The 19,192-nt window shown below is 40.1% G+C and overlaps 1 protein-coding gene across 1 annotated transcript in view; it reads left to right on the forward strand.

Annotated features, from left to right (window-relative positions):
* THSD7B (thrombospondin type 1 domain containing 7B) overlaps nt 1–19,192 on the forward strand; it is a 304,792-nt gene that overhangs the window by 205,565 nt on the left and 80,035 nt on the right. Inside the window, exon 15 of the mRNA XM_068139154.1 lies at nt 819–997. Coding sequence (XP_067995255.1) covers nt 819–997 — 179 coding nt within the window. The remainder of the gene's footprint in view (nt 1–818; nt 998–19,192) is intronic.

The raw sequence follows: 19,192 nt of genomic DNA on the forward strand, positions 1-19,192 counted from the left end.
ACCCTGAGGATCTGGCCACCCTCCATTGACTTTCTGCAAACCAGGAGCTCCATGGCCAGTGTTGGGCTCTGTAGAATTTCCCTTCCCATATGCAAGCTCCTAAACCAGCTGTGAGGTTGTTCCTGTATAGAGGAACTTTGGTTTTGACCTGAAAAACCCTGCTGGATTTTAATACAAGATGTTAGTCCTGCAGATGTCTGGTATTCTGATTTTAAGAGGTGGTGATCTTTGGGGGACTTTTATGTCAAGCCAGGTTAAGGTGAAAGCAAAATTTAAAATGCCCTTGATGAAACTCACAACAGACAAAATAGTTGTAAAGATGTATAAGGAGAACTACCAGAGAGAAGTGGGAAGCTAGTTTCATCTCCTTCTCCCAAATCCTACACTGCTCCAGCAGGCAGTCTGAAGGCAGGTCCCTCATGCATCTTGTGGGAGCTGCCAAAAGAACAGCTCTGGTGCCTGCACTGTCCTCTGGTTCTGTTTGCTGGGAAGAGAGCCTCTGAAACCCTGCCTGTGCCTGCTCAAGAGGTGGCTAGCATAATACCAAAGGAGTGCACATCGCTTTTTGGTGCCTACCAGCTTCATGACAGATACTTTTACCAGCATGTGTCCTTTACATCAGTCAGGTTTATTGTGGCCTTTGTTGGACTAAACCAAGTATCATGATCTCATGTTGGGCAGGTAGTGTAGGTCTGCTAAATGACTTGTCTCTAAGAAGTTCCTCATTTTGTGTTGGTCACACAGATAGCAGTGAGAGATTAGAGGATTGGAGTTCATTAATTACAGTGATTAAAACCTGTCTTAAATTTCTGGTTTAGGTTACATTGAAGAATCTTGCACGGTCCCTTGCCCATTTGATTGCAAATTAAGCGATTGGTCCAGTTGGTCGCCTTGCAGCTCTTCTTGTGGACCAGGGGTGAAAGTCCGATCCAAGTGGCTAAAGGAGAAGCCGTACAACGGAGGACGTCCCTGCCCGAAGCTGGATCTCAAGAATCAGGTGAGCAGCCTTAAATAGCCAACAGAAGCCTTTGTGTGCTTACTGTATTCTAAATTGTGATCAAAAGGTACTGCACTGGTGAAGAAATTAAAAATAGGAGTTCTCCCTGGGACCACACCTTGTGTCAGATACTGTAGGCAATCCTTGAACTTCCTGAGGATTGAGGGGAAGATGCTCATGTGACAGCATGATTGGACCTGAAGAAACATACTTCACGTATGAAGACATTTTTATCTCCCAGAGCACAGGAAGCCCTGGATGAATAATCCCACCTGGACAGTCTGTAGGCATCAGGGAACTCAGATGTCATGGATGTTTAAAAAGTTTTTAATTCTCTCTGAGACTATGGCTGCTGCAGAAGCGTTTGCTAACTATACGTTGCTATTTTTAACACCGTTTCCTTCAAAACAACACAAACTCCCTTGAACATTAATCTCTGTATGTTCAATATTGAAGCATCCCATCAGAGGAAAATAATCTCTAAATTGCTAGTCTTAAAAAAAAAAAAAGATCAGCATCTGTTTAAATGCTACTGACTGTGGTATGCATCTCTGCAAAACTAACAGTGATTTCCTACATTGGCTGATTAATTCTCAGCACTAATTAACACTGATGAAATGCCACTTAGTTCTGCATGTGCCTTATTCCAGAATTGACCAGGAAAATTAATTAATAGGACAGAAACAGTCATGCTGGAAGGGTCTTCATATATATGCTGTGAATATATATGTACATAACAAGTATATATAAGTAAAGTATGTTGCATTGTAGGTGTAGAAGGACTTCAGCAGCATTCATACAAAGATTTGTGTAGTGACTTCTGGGTGCTAGAATTGGTGGATCCAGTTGGTTTTCTGCACAGGCATTGCTGCAGCAGTCATGTCCTAGGATGCAGCACCGCTTCTAACACCTGGTTCTGACCTTGCCTCATTTTCTTCACAGTTTATTATTTTTCCTGAGAGAAACTTGGTAAATACTTTTAAAATTCTTTTTCCTTACTACTATTTGAAATTCATAGGCAGTAGCCTAACAGGAGCAGCAGAGACTATGAAAATATAAAACTGCAATAAAGTGTATGTTGTCCATACCTCAGTGCTTTTTCTTAATAGATCAGGCAGATCACCCAAAGAGGCAAAATGAAATCCCACGGTAAGTCATATGGTAACAATAAGCTCCTTTGTAATGAAAAGATACTGGGATTTGTTACCCATAGACACAGCAGACTACTTCCATTAAAAGTAAACTTACTGCTGTAAAGCGTTGCCTATTCCCACACACATTAGGTTTGCTAATTTCAAAAGCCTTTCAGAAGATATTAAAGGAAAGAAATTGTTTAAACTTGGGAACGATGTCTTTGTAAGGTTTACCAGTGCACCAGCGCTCACGGACTACCATGGCTGGTATTAATATAAAGAAGGTTGGTGCTTTATGCTCCTTTACTGGGAAGACATGCCTTGACCTAAAAGTCATTGACTTCAGTAGAGGGTTTTTCTGTTGCAGATTCTAGTAGTGACACCTTAGAAATACACTCGCTCTGTTTCTATGGGTTTGTGACTTTTTGTTTTTCAGGACTTTTTGGCTGTTTTTTGGTTGTTTTGTTGTTTGGGGTTTTTTACTTTGCCTGTGACTTTAAGATTGTCTGGGGCTTTTTTTTTAGCATAGAAACAAGTTGTTTCTAGCTAGTTTACTACACAAATGGATTACCTTTTTGCAATTAAGATTTATAGGATGGCATCAGATTCTGTATAATTTGGAGCTTTTAGGGTGAGAAGAAACGGTGCTAATAAGGGAAGTGTGTGCGTGTGTGTGTATATATATATTTGTACTCTTAGATGCACACACATATGCATATCCTGTTCATGATGCTATTAATTGCCTCCCCAAACACTTCTCCATCCTCTCTGCAGTTCAGAAGGAGCTTTGCTCTCTACCCACTGGACATTGACTTCCAGCACCAAGGTCCTTAGGCACATCACAGCATGCACAAGTTGCCTACCCAGATGGTACACTAAATTAGCTGATTGTACTGCTGTTTAGCTAAGCTGGACACATACCATTAATCCACTGCAAGGCAGATTGTCTTCTGTTTCCTCTGGTCTGGGTGGTATTTAAATCCTAGAGCAAAGCTCTATATATTCTTTAAATATAAATATGTGACAACATAATTATTTGCATAGAATCTGGGTTAAATACCTGCAGTAAAATGCTTAGCTTTGATATCAGATGTGGGAAAGCTGCATCACCTTGATGCTGAGATTTGCTGTCTTACGTTGTGTTTTTTGCAGTTGATAAAGACGTTAGATAACTTGCAATGAATAATAAGATCCTCCAGGAGCCAGGAGATTTCCATTAGTATTTCCTTATTATTTCCTCCTACATTCTTAGAGTTGTTTGGATTTTTTTTAACTATTACTTCAAAGCTGGGATCTTGTTATCACTTAATCAATTACGTTGAAGAACCCTCCATTTTCCAGTGTCTTATAGTTAAAGCTCTCAGTCAGTTTGTGTCTTTCTCATTAAGCCAAATAATCTTTTTACTCTCTTCTTGTGAAGGGTGCATTCTAGGCTTCTTGGCAGGCTCCTGTATGTCTGGTTTTTTTCAGTGCCTTTCAGATATTTCATGTAAATTTAACTACAGAGTGTGTTGCCTGAAACACAATTCTCTCTTACCATGTCACACCTTGTCCCACCAATACAGATACTTTAGCAAAGCTGCTGCTTTTAGAGAGGGCCAATTTGCATTACCAAGACAATTTGTTTGAGGCATATATGTAACTATTTGAGTCACCTAGCCTGTTTCCTACATGTCTGCCCTCCTAGGACAAGTTCAGTTGGTGTAGTGCAGATTGCTCATGTATTTGGGACAGAATTTTTAAGTGAAAGTTTAAATTTTTTCAGATATTCTGATGATATTCTGTGGGATATATGCCCTTAATTCCACAGAGGTTTTGGCTCATCTGCAGTTATCTTAAATGTCTTCACCCTCCCCTTGCCCATAGAGACTCTCAAGCAGTCTGCTTCTTTTGCAGCACATGCAAAAATTGAACTCAGGAGAATTAATTTAGCCTGTATATATTTCTTCTTGTCATTCTAGTAGATGGAATAGGTTGAGCCCTTCCAGATTTTCATTCCAGGTTTTGTTGTTTTTTTAGTAGAAGCAACACACAGTTTGTGTGGGCTGTATGTGCTTGGTATTCAGATATAATGATTTGATGTAGTCACTTCAGCCTTAAACTTCCTCCGTGTTGTTTCCCTGTGAGTTTAAAAGATGAAATACAATATTTGGGGGAAGAGATGACAGTATTTTAATGCAGATCCATGTAATGTGTTGAATTACTTTCGTCTTGTACCTCTAAGTGTTCAAAAATTGTTGAAGAGCCGGCTAACTGCATTTTGCTCCATCTCTTAAAGAAAATGGGTATTGCATGTAGAAGCTGTGCAGCTCTTATCTAAGGATATGATTGCTTCTGAGCAGCCGATTGGATTATGGGGTCAGCTGGCAGATGTTCCTGGCTGTGCAATGCATGTTAAAAGAGGTGTAGCATTTACATTTTTCTATTTCTGCTCTTATTTGAATGCACTTACACAGCATGCAGTTGCTAAGCTATTTAATATGTAGTTATACATGATGAAAGGTTAAATATGAGTTATGGGGGGTTTACTGCTTGAATATTCTTTTATAGGTTTTTAGGATTACTACAAGAAAATGCATCTTATTTTAAAGACTCATGAATTCCAAGGATTATCTTTTTATTGATTGCTCTAATATATATTCCTGTCAGGACTTTTCCTCCTTCTCCTTCCTCCCCCTCTCTTTCCCCAGTCCTGCCAAAGAACAAATATCATAGCAAGTAGTTTATTCCATTTATATATACAGTATATATTTAAGCAAACATTTGTACAGGATTGGCAGCATTTGTGAAGGCAGCAGGGAAAAAAATGTAATGTGTTTGAAAATTAACTGCTTGCTTCAAAATGAATGTTTTATTCTTCGTGATATTTTCTGGTGTTCACTCTGGAGTATGAGAGCTGCAGACACCTTACACATTACAAGTGCAAGTATCATAGTATCATTCAGGGTTGGAAGGGACCACAAGGATCATCTAGTTCCAACCCCCCTGCCATGGGCAGAGACACCCCACACTAGATCAGGCTGCCCAGAGCCTCATCCAGCCTGGTCTTAAACACCCCCAGGGACGGGGCCTCGACCACCTCCCTGGACAACACATTCCAGGGTTTCACCACTCTCATGGTGAAGAACCTCCTCCTCACATCTAGCCTGAATCTCCCCACCTCCAGCTTCATTCCATTCCCCCTAGTCCTATCACTACCTGAGATCCTGAGCAGTCCTTCCCCAGCCTTCCTGTAGGCCCCCTTCAGATACTGGAAGGCCACGACTTTCCTAGAATTGGATACAGAAGTTTGACAAAAGGGAAGCAGGAGGGCGATGGTACATTTACAAATCAGATCTCTCAAAGCAGGTGTGAAGGTGTGTGGATTTGTGGTAGCCTTTCCACAGAAATAACTCCTTTAATCCTACCTGCACTTCAGAGTAAACATTTCCTTTGGAAAGTGAAAATTTTACAAAATTATAGGCTTTACAAACTCCCCATTAGCACACAGAAGATTGGATGGGCTTGGAGATTGCTGTTAACTGTAGAAATCACTATCTCTTGTAAGGCAGAGCTTGGGCTTGGGCTAGGGCTAGAGGCAGAGGAGGGGGATGTTTGATCTTTCACCTTTTCTAATCTGTGATATTAGTAAGGTCTGCTCAGGAAAGGTCTTTTGTTAAGAGGTTTCCAGGGATTTCACACTTACAATTCCTAAAAAAAACAACAGTCCAACACAGTAGTATGCAGAATAAAGTTTGACTTGCTCGCATTCAGTAGCCTGTTCTTTATGCAACTTTGCTTTCACGTTTGGCAAGCTGAGTTTCCATGATCCTGTGTCCAGTTCTGGGCCCCTCAATTTAAGAAGGACATTGAGACTCTTGAACGTGTCCAGAGAAGGGCAACAAGGCTGGGGAGAGACCTCGAGCACAAGCCCTGTGAGGAGAGGCTGAGGGAGCTGGGGTTGCTTAGCCTGGAGAAGAGGAGGCTCAGGGGAAAATTTATTGCTCTCTACAACTCCCTGAAGGGAGGTTGTAGCCAGAAGGGAGGTGGTCTCCTCCCAGGCAGTCAGAACCAGAACAAGAGGATACAGTCTTAAACTATGCCAGGGGAGGTTTAGGCTCGAGGTGAGGAGAAAGTTCTTTACAGAGAGAGTTGTTAGCCATATGAATGTGCTGCCCAGGGAGGTGGTAGAGTCACCATCCCTGGAGGTGTTCAAGAGGGGATTGGACGTGGCACTTGGTGCCATGGTTTAGTAGTCATGAGGTCTTGGGTGACAGGTTGGACTTGATGATCTTTGAGGTCTTTTCCAACCTTACTGATTCTATGATTCTATGATCCAAAAATACCCTTAGGCTGTGTCAGAGGAGCTCTGCCTAAGCAGCAGCAATGTAGCCTGGCTTATCACCAGGTGCTGCAATGAAACAAGATCCACTTCTTTTAGGTAGGTAACTGTTCTCAGAACAATAATTTTGTGTTCAGTCAAGTTTGTGAATAAACAACATATAGTACTATTATATTTTGCCTGGTTTCCTTCCTTTGAATTATGGTCTTGCCCTTACTTGCTGACATGAAATGTTTACAACCTCTTCCATGTATCTTTGTCCTGTATCGGCGATATAATAAATATATAATAATTTTAATATATATGTTAATTTTGTGTGTGGCTGACTATAAAAGACTCTATTTTTGTCCTTTGTTTTGGTGTAATACTTGTTTGTACTCTTCCTTTACATAAATACATCTTTTATTCATTCATATGCATATATGTATGCATGCGTGTCATAAAATGGCTTAGGTTGAAAGGGACCTGGAGGTCCCTTAGCTACCCCAACCTCCCCACCATGTGCCTGGATGCCCCTCAATTGACTCGGCTGCTAAAGGTCTCATCTAATCTGGCTTTGAACATCCACAGGGAGGAGGCATCCACAACCTTCCTGGGCATTCTATTCCAGAGTCTCACCACCCTTGTACTGATGAACTTCTTCCTCAGATCCAGTCTAAACCTATTCTATCTCAGCTTAAAACCATTCCCCCTTGTCCTATTGCTGGACACCCTTATGAAAAGGCCCTCTCCAGCCTTCCTGTAGGATCCCTTCAGGTATTGGAAGGTAGCTATTAGGTCACCCCAGAGTATTCTCTTCTCTAGGCTGAACAAACCCAGCTCCCTCAGCCTATCCTCCTAGCAGAGGTGTTTCAGCCCTTGGATCATCTTTGTGGCCCTCCTCTGGACTTGCTCTAACAGCTCTGTGTCCTGATGATGGAGCCACCAAGCATCTTCAAAAGTGCTAGGCTCCTGTGTTAGAAGCTAAGTTTGAACCCAGCATCTGTCAATGCTATCCCTGATGTAGCTCACATCCAATATCTGAGTAGTGAGTTGTATGTATAGCCCTTACCTTTCAGTATCAGAAATTGGTCTTTAGGAATATAATTAATAATGTATTAGCTATAAATAGCTCCTGCTTAAATCACTTCTTTTATAACACAGATTTCTAATTGTAGGAAAAGTCATAGAATCATAGAATGGTTTGGGTTGGAAGGGACCTCCAAAGGTCATCTAATCCAACCCCCTCTGCAGTAAGCTGAACTTTCTCAGGACACTTATAAAATATCTTCTTACAGATTCAACTGCTAGGAGCTTATATCTGAGCCCAGTCCTGTGCTGCTGTGTCAACAACCCTGGCTGTGTAAGATGGCTTTCTGTGGAACACAAGGACATAGCCAATCTATGTATCGTTTGGCTCTGTCTATCAACACTCATTTGCCTGGTGTTCAACTTAACTTCTGGAAACACAAATCCTCTCCTCACTCTTGGTTTTACCTTCAGAAGGTTTGATTTCCTCCCACTCAGCCTTAAAGCAAGGAATTACAACATAGAAAACATTTGTGCTCTGATTCTAGTGTGATTTTACAGTATCATAAAAATGACAAGTTTTTTTGCCTGCTACACTAATGTGGGAGAATTTTAGGTGTCAAAAAAATAGCGAGAACCTCCTGGTTTCCTTACACTTTTCTTGCTGTGACTGGAAGTTTTGATACTAAACAGTAATTTAGTTCATTAAATGAGTAGAAGTAGCAAGCTGAGCCTGTGCAGCCCGAGCACTATCTCATCTTCCCGGAGCAGAGAGCCCACCATGTCAGTGGGTACTGCTTGGCTTCCTAAGGAGAATGCAGCCATTTCCCCTGTTGTCCTTCAGGCTAATAACCCTGTAGCATCTACTACTCTTCACTCCCAGCATATATTAAATTTGTATTCATCTGCAATAGCTATCTACATTTGATTTTCATTTTTCCTGCAGGTTTTCTGTTGAATAAAGGGTCATATAAACATATTTTCACAACTGCCACTTATGAAAAGCTTTAGCTTCCTCAAAAGTGGTTTTCACTTGGCTTGTTTTCTATAGAGCTCCTTTAAACTTCTCTTTAATAATAGTGAATCCTGATTTATGGTGTAATGCTCTTTTCTGTAATTGTGAGAGTCCATTTGCACTCTGTGAAATGAAATATCTTACAGTGCTAGTCTCCTTCCTAGAATTGCTCTGAATCCACAAAAGTTAGCAGCATTGTACTAACAGATTCAACTACTTTTTTTTCCTGCCTCCTTCAGCCTCTATCAAGTACTTAATGAAATATGTATCAAAACTGGACTTTTTTGCTGTAACAGAAAGTGATCTTTTTTTTTTCATCTCTGGAACTCCAAATAATAATAATTATTTCTGATCCAAATACAAATTTGTTGCTGAAAAAAAATAATTGTTGCTTCATATGATACCATGCTGCAAAGTATAGTGTTATGCCAAAAATGCTTTGTCCTGTTTATTTCTCTGCAGAGGTGAGGGAATTAAATAGCAAAACTGATGCAGAAGGTTGGGTGGCTCACTGGAGAAAGTATTAGCATTTCACCTAAGGAACTGAAGTTAAATTGGTTTGGGCAATATTTTTTAAGGAAGGAAGTTTGGTTTGTACTGAATCTCTGGTGGACAATATGTCATGTTGGACCAGCATACACTGTGTGTCATAAATCAGTGTGACAGCGTCTAACACTGAGACTGAACTTACTCTTGCTTGTCTTTGTCTTAGGAGCAGGAGAACACAAAGGATTGATGCCTTGGTTATTCCTTGGCAGCAGATTTAATCTTGAGGGTATTTTTCCCCTCCTTCCTCCTTCTGGAAAGTTTTCTATTTCTTTTCTGAGTAGTTTTGCGGTGTAATTTGTTCTCAGTTTTAGGTTCACAGTCATTAAGGAGGGGGAAATCCTGCATAGCAGTTGAAATAAGGAACTAACTTCTGTTCTAATTGGAACAAATCCAAAAATATTTAGAATCACAAGTGTTGGTTTGTCTTCACCTTTTCATATTCTAGCAGATGTGAAAAGCAGCTATTTGGCATCATCATGCATTTTATCACGTGGCTACAGAAAGAGCATACCACACAAGAGTAGCCCTTTTCTTGCTTTTGGCAAGCTAAATGAAGGTTTTGACACACTTCCCTTCTCTCTGCTGTCTTTTACAATTTCTTGGTGTACAAAATTAACTTCCAAAATGTTATCTTGCTGATGAGAAAACCACGCTTGCTATAGGAGAAGACATGAATGTGAACATTTCTTTTAACGTGTCTTCTAAGTCATGTAATGAAATTCATTGCAGTAATTTATAGGTCTGTAGAAACTGCCATGTTATTTCAAAATGTTTTCAGGTGTAAATGCAACAACACATGGACAAGATATTAATTGGGAGTGCATTTGGCAGAAGACAGACCAGCTCCCATCTAGGGAGCTTGTGTGGCCAATCTGAATCACTGTGCAGAGCATCCAGCCTGAATGAAGGCTGGGTTGGCTTGGTTTGGCTTGATAAATTAGGTACTGGCATTGGCCTGATTTAGCATTTACTACCATCAGAAACCAGTGTGAGGCTATTCTAGGAAGGTGCTGTAAGGAAGGACATTAGGCCTGCATTAGGAATAGTGTGGCCAGCAGGAGCAGGGAGGTCATTGTGCCCCTGTACTCTGCTTTGGTTAGGCTGCACCTTGAGCCCTGTGTCCAGTTCTGGGCCCCTCAGTTTAAGAAGGACATCAAAACACTTGAGCGTGTCCAGAGAAGGGCAACAAGGCTGGGGAGAGGCCTTGAACACAGCCCTATGAGGAGAGGCTGAGGGAGCTGGGATTGTTTAGCCTGGAGAAGAGGAGGCTCAGGGGTGACCTCATTGCCCTCTACAACTACCTGAAAGGTGGTTGTAGCCAGGAAGGGGTTGGCCTCTTCTCCCAGGCAACCAGCACCAGAACAAGAGGACACAGTCTCAAGCTGCGCCAGGGGAGGTTTAGACTCGAGGTGAGGAGGAGGTTCTTCACCGAGCGAGTCATTCGGCATTGGAACGGGTTGCCCAGGGAGGTGGTGGAGTCATCGACCCTGGAGGCGTTCAAGGGGAGATTGGACGTGGCACTTGGTGCCATGGTCTAGTCATGGGGTCTGTGTTGATAGGTTGGACTCGATGATCCTCGAGGTCCTTTCCAACCTAAGTGATACTGTGATACTGTGATACTGTGTGACATCAAAGCAGTTTGGCCCCAGCTCCAAGAAGACTGCAGTGAAGAAATGAGTTTCCTCTCTGCAGGACAGCGTATCTCATCTATTCTTTGGTCAGCCAAATCTCTAAGTCTGGATGTGTCTCATGCAGGCATCTATATGTGACCCTAGGTGTTTGCTCTGCGAGGTATACAGATTCACAGGTTGCATGGGATTGGAATGGACCCTCAAAGGACATCTTGTCAACCCCCCCTGCAGTGAGCAGGGACACCTCCATCTAGATCAGGCTGCCCAGAGCCACGTTGAAGCTGATCTTGAATATCTCCAGGGACAGGGTTGTTAATTAGGATTATGGTCACTTTTTCATTTTTCCACTGCACAGAAGTATCTTTTAGAAGGACAACATTTTCTCATAAATGTATAGCAAATTCTGTGTGTCCTCAGTTTAAAGTTGACCAGATTCAATTGGCTAACTTTAATTGTTTGAGATGGCCTGACTCACTTGCATGCTCTGAACAGATCTTGGGCATTCAGAGCAGAAAATTCCTACTTTCTGACTCTCCTTTATGAATAAAAGAGAATAATTGGAAATAAAGTTGCCGCTCAAACATTGAAAATAGACAAGAAGATGTATGTTATGTGAATTCATCTGTCAGAGCTGCTGAAAAACCCAGGAATGCTCAGGCACCCCTTGCATTATGGTCCTTAAAATAACCCTGGTCTTGCCTTTTAAAAGTATTTAATATTGCTATGTTGTTCCATCTACAGCAGTTATCATTGATTAATACTTAACAAGTATTAATATTTTTTCTGGTGCAGACATTTCTTGTGGCCATTTCCCGGGAATTATGCCCATATCATTTGTTCAGTTTGCTTTGTTTTATGCACTGTAGCTGATGGATAGATTCAGGAATGGATTTTATTTTCTTTTTATGTTGTTTAATTGGTTTCCTTCTCCAAGACAGCAAAATAAAAGCGCAAATGACCTGCTGTATTCCTCTTGATCTCTCCTCACATGACTGGAAAGATTGTGCTGGACTTGCCATCAGATAAAATTGTGCAAGGGGAATACATGAATTTTGCATCTTTTTTTTAGGTGACAGGATCAGGATCGTCAGCATTACCAGATTGCTAGCTGGAATATAAGCCACTTTGAGATTTGGATTTGAAGGCCCAATTACAGGTTTCTGAGCAGCTGTCAAATACAACCCCCCTGTCAGGCAGGTCTGTTGTTTGCAAGGGCTGTTTTCCAAAAGTTGAAATTCATTCTAGTCATATACAGGTGGGTTTGGGGAAAGAAAGGAGAAATTAAAGCTGTCTCCACTGTACAGCTGTCTGGAGCTCTCCCTCATGAAGTCCCTCTTTTAGCGGGGACACAAAGAAAGGAGTTGCAAATACGGGTTTGCACAAATTCAGTTAATCTTTTCTTGTTACCCATAGATCATGGCCCATCTTTGGGTTATAAATAAGTGTGTTGCAGGCTATAGCCATCAGAAGCAAAACTAAAGACAAGCAGATTTTTAAATGTGAATGAAACGCCAAAGGATAGATTCTCCTTCTCCAATAAGATGTATATTCTGTCCTGCCTGATTTTATTTACTGCTTCTCACTTGAGAAGTACATAAATCAGCAGCCCTGTGTAGTCTGTTGTGATTTATTGCTTAATTAAAAGTTATGAGGGCTTTTAATCTGTCTGTAATTTCTATTATTTTTGAGTCAGCTGTTTCCCATATTGAGATTTAACCATTCTGTGATAAACTTGCATTGTTTTATGATACAAGCATTTTGTGAGCCCTGGCATTCACTGGCAGATGTGGCACAGGATGGTGTCCAGATGTTCTGGATTGACTTTGGAGTTCAAACTCAGAACTAAAGATAATTAAATATAAACATAGTAAAGTTCACCCAGCATCGATTACAGGCTGTTGGCAAATACAGTCTGTGTGTGTGTTAGTGTTGCAGATTAGTTTTAAAAGGGATGAGAGTCATTTGTGGTTTCACAATACACAGATGTTAGCAACACTTTAATAATTTAAAAAGCAGTTTAAAAACGGTTATTTACATTTTGATGGATAATTAATTGGAGTATTGAACCACATGCTGCTGCCAGTGCATTAGAAAGATCAGTTTTAATGTTTTGGTTTAGCGTGGCCATTGGGTGATTTTTATTCCTTTTTACTTGGTAGGTTGCTGGTGGTTTTTTACCTTACTTAAGGTTATAAACAATATGCATCATAAAACCAATTTTTCTCCATATGAATTACTATTGAAGAACAAATGTAGTATGCAGTCATCGATTTTTTGCTAGGATGGCAGAGATGGGCAGCTTGAGAGCCTTTGCAAAATCTGAACATTCTGCCTCAACAGTTTTCAGCTGCATCTTTTAGAGCACTCATCTGGTTTGAACTTTGAGAGGTTTCTCTCCTTCTTTCTCAAATATAATCTTTGTTATTTGAAAGCATGTGCTAGTTCCACAAGCAAAGCTTTGTCCAATCTTGCCATTACAGGGCTGCCCAGGGAGGTGGTGGAGTCACCATCACTGGAGGTGTTTAGGAAGAGACTGGATGGGGCGCTTGGTGCCATGGTTTAGTTGCTTAGATAGTGTTGGATGATAGGTTGGACTCGATGATCTCAAAGGTCTTTTCCAACCTGGTTAATTCTATTCTATTCTACAGATTTCAGGTAGAAAGATTTGATGTCAGTTTGGATTTCATTGATGGCAAGGTGGGTTTGCCCTGGGTTTCAACAGGAATTAGAATTTCATATCCTTATGAGTCAGCTGCCCTCTGTTGGTTAGTTAAGCTTTGCTGGAATTTCATTTGTGTTTCTTGGGATGTCTGGTGGGAAGCATGGGAAGATCTTTCCCTGAGTCCCACCTGCCTGTGTTTGAAATCAGTGGGGCCCTTTCAGTAATCCACCTCTGCTCTATGTGAGGTGTAGCCACTGTGAAATGCTCAGCTTTTCTTAACCTTAAAGTTTTTAATTTCCTAAATAACTTCCCATATAATTACAGCGTTGTCACTGAAGAGTCTCAATTTGTACTGGGAGAAAAAAATGGAAAAGAAAAAAAGTTCCTGCATTTTTTAAACCCTTTTCTTTAAAATTATTTTTTTTTAATCAATGATAAAAATAGAGAAATTCATTTTTACTTGATGAAAATGGTTTGCTATACAATTGTGTAGATAGTGACCTATGCCACACTAGGTAATAAACTGTAGACATCTTTCAGATATGCAGAAAGATTTTTACTCAGGAGTTGGAGAATTGTACTATTACTACTAATTAGTATGAACTTTGGCAATTAGAAGAGCTGAAATGAAGAATATCTGTCAGATCTGCTGATCAGTGTACACTCGATAATTTATACCAGTATCTATTAAGTTTAGGTGTCCTTCATACTCTTATAAGTTACTTTTAAATAATGACTTTGAGTTTCAAATCATGACTTTACTAAATAAAGATGAGAATTGTTCCTTTATTGAGTGACATTATGAAGCTCATGAACATTCTAATTAACTACCAGGCATAAAGGTATTTTTCTTGTTCTGAAGAGTCTGAATAAAAAGAGTAAGATGGAAAAATAGTAAGGTTTAGCAGTCTCATCTTAGCAAGGCTCTAAAAAGTAATGAAGACTTAATCTTACACCACTTTTATAGTATCTTATATATGTGTTTAACTGGTGAAAATAATTAATATACATTTCTTAATGCTGCTATAGAGTGTTCTGTTTAATACATGGAGTTTATGTTTTCCATCCATTCTTCAGAGTATAAGACTTGTGATCCTTGCCACTGCTTTCTGGTATTGCAGCTGCCGTGGCCAGACATCCCGGAAGCACCTTAGTTGGTTTTGGGTTTGTTGGGGATGCTCCGTGATCACAAAGTCCAACATATGGCCCTTTATGAGTGTGCAAACTTTCAAAAATTCTTAAAATAAATCCAATCTGTTGCTTTAATATGAATTCAGTGTGCTGTCAAGTGGCCATCTGGAATATATATTCATATATGTAAGTTGTTCTTCTGACAGCTAAGTGGTACAATCTTTGCCACTGTTGATCCAGTTAGTAAGGAATTACTCCTTTGTAACTAGGGATCCAGACCTGCATCAGAACATGCATGACACGTTTTTATCTATCTTGTACATGATGTCCTCTTTGAAATGTGAAAACTTATCTATAAATTCAAAGTTTTCAATCCATGTTTTGATGTAAATCAATATCCTATGTCAGGCCTGGGGATATTAATTTTTTGTTCAAGCAATGCATATATTTATAGTACAGCAAACCAGTGCTTTAAATTCTGTTTTGTTTCAGCATGCAGTTTAGTTGAAGTCTGATTTGCAGAATATAATTGTGTTGATTTGTAATAAGGCTCAGATCTTGTTAATGCTTGTTCCAGGACAGAGTATTTCACTCTCCTGGCTAGTTACGGAGAGGGCTGCAAGTCAGTGCTCCCAATGGATGGGCATTGATGGGTCTTTTCATGTTGCTTTTCCCCAGCTAGTAGCTGGTTGTAAAGTTGGCTAGTAAATAAACAGATTTATATTTGTTGGAGCACTAAACACCAGTGAGTACTTTAGGAACTAGAGTAGCAATAGATATTCATTAGAAAATCCATCGGAGTAATCAATTATACTTTGAGTTTGTCTCGTGGAGAGAATGGAAGTACTCGGTCCATGTAAACCAGATATTACTTGAATGATCAGCAGGTGGGCAGCCCAGATAGGCTTTATGGATAGTCTCACAGGTGAGTAAAATAATAAGAAAAGATTCTTTATCCTGTGTGTTCCCAGAGCAACCATTGACAAAACAACTGGGTTTTTTGAGAATGAGCTATGGAAGATTTTATCTTGTGGTTCACAGTACGTACACAACTCATCAGTCCTGAGAAAGGAAAGTCATGATTAAACTCGATTGGATTAAACATTTGCATATAAAAGAGTTTTTTCTTAATATTCATTTCAGGTCAGTATTTGATAAATGACTTGCAAATTTTCATCAGTATTCTCATGTCTTCATTTTTGCATAATAGGTATCCTCTCAGGAGGCATATGCAAAGAGCAGCATTTTCAGTGTAGTTACTTATCACATAGGAAATTCTAAGTACAAGTTGTATTTGGTCACATCTGCATGCTAACCTAAGAAATTATTCCCAGGTAGAGGAAGAATAACTTTTTGTTTGTGGTTTGTGTTTTTTTTTCAATCTGTCATAATAATGTGGCATACCACAGTACCTGAGCGTTTGGCCAGGGAGGGCAACACAGATGATCGCTTAAGCCCTTCAGACAGGACTAAAATGTTTACTTGTTTTGGAATACAATGTTTGTTTTATATATAGATTTCTTTTACTCTGTGTACTATAGGTTTTTAAACACAAGGTTCATAATCCTTTCTAACAGGTCCCACTGCCTGTTAAACTATGCAGAGTCCTCGCAGCTCTGATTCTGCAATCCTGATTTCTACACACTGGAGTGAAAATTCACTTGTAATCAAATCAAAAGAGCAATCGGTGCCTGGCACTATTGATTTTTGTGATGGTGCTATGTTTAAAACTGAGGGCATGACCCTATTCTTTCAGCTCCTAATGATGTTATGGGAGTTACTCCATCTTCACTGTGCAGAACAGCATCGGGCAGTGATTCTTCTTGAAGCACCCAATATCAAAAGTCCCTGCTTGAAACTCAGCTGTGAGAAATTTGGGTACAGATCTAGGTTCTACAAAACTTATTCCTTCTTCCCTCCTTGTGATTCATACTAAATCACCTGTCCCTAATTGGTGATGGGTACTTTGAACACGTGCTCCAGCTGCTCCACACCGCCTGCTGGCTGTGCTGCCTGGCCAGGTGGGATTTATGGCAGCTCGTGGCTTCTGGGGCCTGCTCATAAATCCATGGCGTATTGTGTGATAGCAGATGCAAACACCAGTTTTATGTTTCGTCTTCCAGCTAGTGTTTTTCTAACTACAGTGTTATTCTAACCAAATGTCTCTGGCCTAACTCTTCATGATTAAATAAAGGCAAATTCCAATTAACTTTTAAGACCCTCAGAACTGATTCAGCTTTCTTAGAAACCAGTACTAGTTTACACAGTATTTCCTTTTTGCTGTCTATTTGGTGAAGGTGAGACCTTTGATCCGAGTCATGTAGAGCCTTACACAGTGGTCTCCTAATGGAACAGTCAATTGTTTCATAAACCAGAAGTTTGCATATTTTTGCTGGGTTGTTACCTGGTTTGTAGAATGGGTAACAGATGAAGTTTGATCTGAAAATGAAAAGATAATTTTTTTGGCTTGAACTGACGTTTATTGATGGAGTTAATGCTAAAAGGAACAATCAGTCTCCACATGCTTCCCTGAAATGTGTCCAAAGGCATTTGCAGTACTATTGGAGTATCTTTTCAATGGTGAAATAAGGAACACTTGTTTCTTAGAAAAAGGTTTGTGTGCTACAAATAGGAAAGTAAAAAAGTTTAGAGTATGTCTCAAAATCACACAAATATAAAACAAGCATCTAGGGGAAAAGAGTGCACTTCCCAGAAATGAATTATACCAGAACTGGGTGAGGCCAGAATGACCTTAGATAACATAATTCTATTTAAATCAAAGTTAAAGTATTGTCAGAGGTCTGTGCTTTGCCACCTCTGTTCAAATTGTAGCTTCAATTACACTGCTGTTCCGCCATTAAGTTTTGTTGGGGGGAAAAAAGCCACACACAGTTATTTTTCCTTCACTTTAATTATATACAAACTGAAAGTTATAAAATATAATTAGACTTTGCTTAGGGAGGACCTCCATTATTCAGTTGTACCATGTAAAACTGGTGCTGTCTTTCACTATACCTGACGTGCATGAGGGTAACTAAAGCATGAAGAGTAGCCTGTCTTTCCTGATTTGATAGGAGGTAAATTCTTCCTTTAAATAAATAGGCTTTTTTTCCTATTTCCATTAAATTCAATTAATTAACACTCTCAATGGCTGGCATGGAAACCAAAATAGAGCACTTTCATGATGCTTCCACCTAGCTTCCCAAGCCAGCCTTGCTTGGCTCCTAAGCTGAAGCTGTTGGCACTCGGTGTTACAAACAGCATTAACTGGAAAAAAAGGAGCATTTTTCATCTAGAGGCAGTTACTAAGAACATTTGCTGGTCTGAGTTTGAGGTTGGGTTTCTTGGGGGGGGGTGGTTTTTGTTTTGTTAATTATATTTTGCAACAAGCTGTAAAATACAAGAGTTGATCTTTATATTAGTCATTGCTTAACTCAATTTATCTTCTCTTTGGTGTCCCAGAACTACTTAAATCCAGTTAACAACTGCTAAGCACAAAACCCAATTCATTACCTACTTTAGTCAAAGATCACTTTTTCAGTGGTCTTGAATTTAATTTGCATTTAATTTGAGGTTCCATTAAAATAATTGTCTGTTTGGTTCACTTCTCTAATTGAAGGTTTGCAAGAAATTGAGTGTATGATCACCCACAGCAGAGGGGAGGTGCGGCACGTATCACACCACCTCATTCCGGGTTTACATATGAAACACACATGGTATTTTCACAGGACACGGGACTTATTTCTCTGTTATAGTCACAGAAATTGCAGGCAATTGTATTCACCTGTTGGAAACATGATTAAACTCTACCTTGCATATGGCAGGTGATTTCCAATACTCCAGTGAAAAGGCTGGCCCATCCTCTCCTGTTTTTAAAACCTTGTCATTCCCAGCCTGGCTGGCTGGGTGGTTTTTTCTGTCTCGTCTTTGCTGAGGATTCCATTAGTACTAAAAGCTCTGCTCTCTGGTATTTTCTTGCCCTGCAGACTTTATAGAGAGAAAACAGCTCTATTCTCTAGTGATAAGAGAGCCATCCCTCGCAGGCTTTTGTTTCCAGACATATCAAACCCTTTTAGCCTCTCCTTGCAAGTCGAGAGCTTCATTCTCACAATCACCCTGATGTTCCTCATCTACGTTTGTTCTGTCTGCTGTTTGAGTTTGGGAAACTTAAGTGTCTGGATTTCTACACACTACACCAGAGAGGGTCTTAGCAGGGCTTTGTAAAATGCTGGTAATTGCATCCTCTCTTGTAGGGAAATTCTGACCTACTTGGATTGCATTTTCTTCTGTTTTATTTCACAGCCACAGCACATAGTGTTTCATCTTGTGATGCCCCCTTTTAGTTTCCCAAGGCTGATTTGTGGATCTTTTTTTCAGTCTCCAAATAAGTGATCCACACTCTGTGCTACTGAACTGCAATCTCTCTCTGGTACCCTGGTCCAGGTATCGTGTGGCTCTCACTCCACACTGTCCCACTTCCCCCTGTATAAAGATGTCATTTAGCTTCTTGTCTTCAGTAGAATTTTACCAGGACCACAGACATTTGTGTGCTGGTATAATTGGTGAAATGTTAAGCAGGACTGCCTCTAAGACCAGTGCCTCAGCAGTGATGCTAATAACTTCCCTGCAGCCTGACATTCCCCATTTAATGTCACTGTTACTGTCCTACCTCTAGCAGTTTCAGGCCAATTTCAGATTTTTGTACTAATCTCCTATCTTCTTCAATTTAACTAATAACTTCCCTG

The sequence above is a fragment of the Melanerpes formicivorus genome, unplaced genomic scaffold (genome assembly GCF_026170545.1).
Source record: "Melanerpes formicivorus ecotype bairdi unplaced genomic scaffold, bMelFor1.0.p_v2 SCAF_5, whole genome shotgun sequence".
Classification (NCBI taxonomy): Eukaryota; Metazoa; Chordata; class Aves; order Piciformes; family Picidae; genus Melanerpes; species Melanerpes formicivorus.